At 36.3% G+C, this 2,884-nt stretch overlaps 1 protein-coding gene across 3 annotated transcripts in view; it reads right to left on the reverse strand.

Annotated features, from left to right (window-relative positions):
- LOC109536300 (hypoxia-inducible factor 1-alpha) overlaps positions 1-2,884 on the reverse strand; it is a 55,169-nt gene that overhangs the window by 42,305 nt on the left and 9,980 nt on the right. Inside the window, exon 1 of one of the 3 annotated variants that reach the window (XM_048667790.1) lies at positions 891-1,305. The exons of 1 other annotated variant lie outside the window; for it this stretch is intronic. In XM_048667790.1, the coding sequence (XP_048523747.1) occupies positions 891-1,243 (353 nt within the window). In that variant the 5' untranslated portion in view covers positions 1,244-1,305. Of the gene's footprint in view, positions 1-890; positions 1,306-2,884 lie in introns of those variants that run through there. One more of the 3 variants, XM_048667789.1, reaches the window with a different exon arrangement.

The following is a 2,884-nucleotide window of genomic DNA, read 5'->3' on the forward strand; positions in this document are numbered from 1 at the left end:
GAATAAATTTCATTTGGAATTGAAACACAATCAGGAAAATATATACAATTCATGCTACTGTAAGAAAAACTTTGCCATTCTGATGTTGTGCAGTTTTACTTTGCTTAAGCAAAAAGTCTTTGCGCTCTTAAACCCCCAATTCCATGGGTGTAAATATTTTCCTGCACTTTATCAGCTGCTAATAATAGCAAACAAATCTATGATACAGTATGCAATCCAATATCAGTCACGTATCAACAAATACACTTTTAAAATGCATCTCTTTACTGATTAGTAGGCATATTGATTCATGATTTCATCTTCTTCTCAAGGGCAGATAAGCCTTGTAAAAATAATCGAGAAATACATACAATTTTCCAAGCAGTGGGAGTTTTATCGGTATTCTACGCGTTTCATGTTAATTAGAATGCATTACCAACAACATGATCTGCATATAAAGTGGTCGAAGATATGAAGCGAACAAAAATTTAAACCATATCAAGAATTTTCGCCTGAAAGTCAATCACAATTTTTCTTTGCCAGAGTTTTTGTTATCGATGAAAATTGCAACTTTGCAACACTTGATAAGCTCACTGTTTGTTCACTTGAGATAAAGCGTTTTACATCAGTTGAATAATAAATTATTGCCGGTAGAAAACGTATTGTGCCTATCAATGAGCCACGGAAGATTTTCCAGTTTTTAACCGTAATTGCATTTTGGGTTAGTAAATTTGAAGATTTTGGCTCATTTGACCAGGAAGATCGGAATAATGCAAAAGAGCGGCGGAGGCAAAAGTTTCCTGTGAAACTCTTAGTAGCAGATTTTATAAATAGTTTCCAGCCCGGCCAGTCGCAGCGTGAAAAATACATGAAACCACTTGGAAGGAAATTTCACAAGTTCTGGTACTTACATAAAATCCTCAATATCTCCCACTTCGACAAACTGACAAGTGTTATAACATCCATTTGCGTAAAAACTATAACACTGATCGTAATCATAATCGGGCTGTGTTTGACAAGGGAGTCCTATTTTCGCCAGAATCCCATTTGGATGGATTTTATCAGTAGGTTTCTTATTTGAGCAATCAGGAGTTTTGTTAGGAATTTGCCCGAAGCGGCACTGAGAGGGGGGAAGACTTTTACAACTAGAAACCCCATTGCATGGGTGCAATGTCGATTCGGCGGCATTGGCTTGATTATCGAGAAGTTGCCCCAAAAGGATGAACTCTTCGGATGGATAATTATCCTCAATATCGGCGCACATTTGAAGAACAGCAGTTTTAACACACGGATTCTCGACAGTCACTAGGCCTTTTCTGAATGCTCATGTCAAGAATACGAAATGTCTGTGTTATCTTATCATCCGAACACATTTTGTTTTTAAAGTACTTACCATCTGATTTATAAATTATACAGGTCGGCCCACACATCAGTGAAACCTGTTATGCGCAAATGGGGAAAGTTTGGCCCGCAGATCATTTTATCATCGAGCCAAGTCAATTTGGAGTTACCCAGATAAACAGTCTTGGACTGTTACCGAGTGTTCGCCATAAAACACTAGAAGTACTCGATTGGCATTGGAATAAAATGATAACAGCAATCAGGCAACTAGATAAGCAAACGTAGACATGCAAATTTATACAGAGTTTATTCGTAACAATCAACCATTGCTGAGGAAAAATTGATTAAGTTTGCACAGAAGGAAATTATTAACAAATCAAAATCAATATATTCTAGTTACCCTCGCATACATCCAGCCGCAGCAATCTTGTTTACAGAAGCAATCAACTCGATAGAACAAGCAAACATTCATACTAATATTTTAATTGCTTATTATAATATATACCAAGCAAACCATTATACGAATTTTTCTCTTAGCGATCTTAAATCACCCAATTGTGGTATCGTTACTTTCAGTCACGAGAGGCAGAAAGTAACAAACAGTTTATTACTACTTATTCTAATCTTGGCTGAACTGATCGAACGTTCAAAAAAGTAATCGTTATCAAATGGCACTTATTTACAATTAACTCGCATTTGTCTGATCAAATTGATTGCGTGATGTGGAGTAATTCCAAAACAACTGACTGAAGTCTAGCCCAAGCTCGGAACCAATTGACACCGATAGGATAATCAAAATTCCAGCCAAACACGAAAATTAATTAATTATATCAGCTGGGGATGTCGGTGTTTAAAAAGGAAATTGGAAAATTGATTAGTAAACATTTCAGTATGAACACGACTGATGTTTTGGGAGATTTCGATCCCAAAATTTGGCAAAGTTAACGCACATTTGGGCTTGGTAGCGCCATCAGGGCAAATTTTAGGTCACATCTTCAAAACGGCAAATGACCCCAAAAGCCAGTCAATATCTTCTGGTTTGGAATCACATTATGTTCTTTCCTGGGCACCAATGACAATGTGAAATAAAAAAAATGTATATCGTTTATTTCGTTACGTTTCGGCGAGACAACAGCGCCATCATCAGATTTTAAAATTCATTCAAACCCATAAGTGGGAAACATTATATTCATTAGGTCTTGCAGAGCAAAGACCTAAATATTTCTGGGTCTCAGTCAAAGTGTGAAGTAAAAATTTTCATATTACGTTTCGGTGAGACAACAGCGCCATCATCAGATTTAAAATTTACACAAACTCATGATTGGTAAAAATCAACGTTCTTTTAGGTCTTTGCCTTCTTGAAACCTTAAATTTGTCTGTCGAGAGACAAATTTACGGTTTCAAGAAGGCAAAGACCTAAAAGAACGTCGATTTTTACCAATCATGAGTTTGTGTAAATTTTGAAATTACGTTTTGGCGAGACAACAGCGCCATCATCAGATTTAAAATTTACACAAACTCATGATTGGTAAAAATCAACGTTCTTTTAGGTCTTTGCCTTCTT

This window comes from Dendroctonus ponderosae, unplaced genomic scaffold (genome assembly GCF_020466585.1).
Source record: "Dendroctonus ponderosae isolate FM_Combo_2020 unplaced genomic scaffold, Dpon_F_20191213v2 Dpon_F_20191213_6, whole genome shotgun sequence".
In the NCBI taxonomy this organism is placed as follows: domain Eukaryota; kingdom Metazoa; phylum Arthropoda; class Insecta; order Coleoptera; family Curculionidae; genus Dendroctonus; species Dendroctonus ponderosae.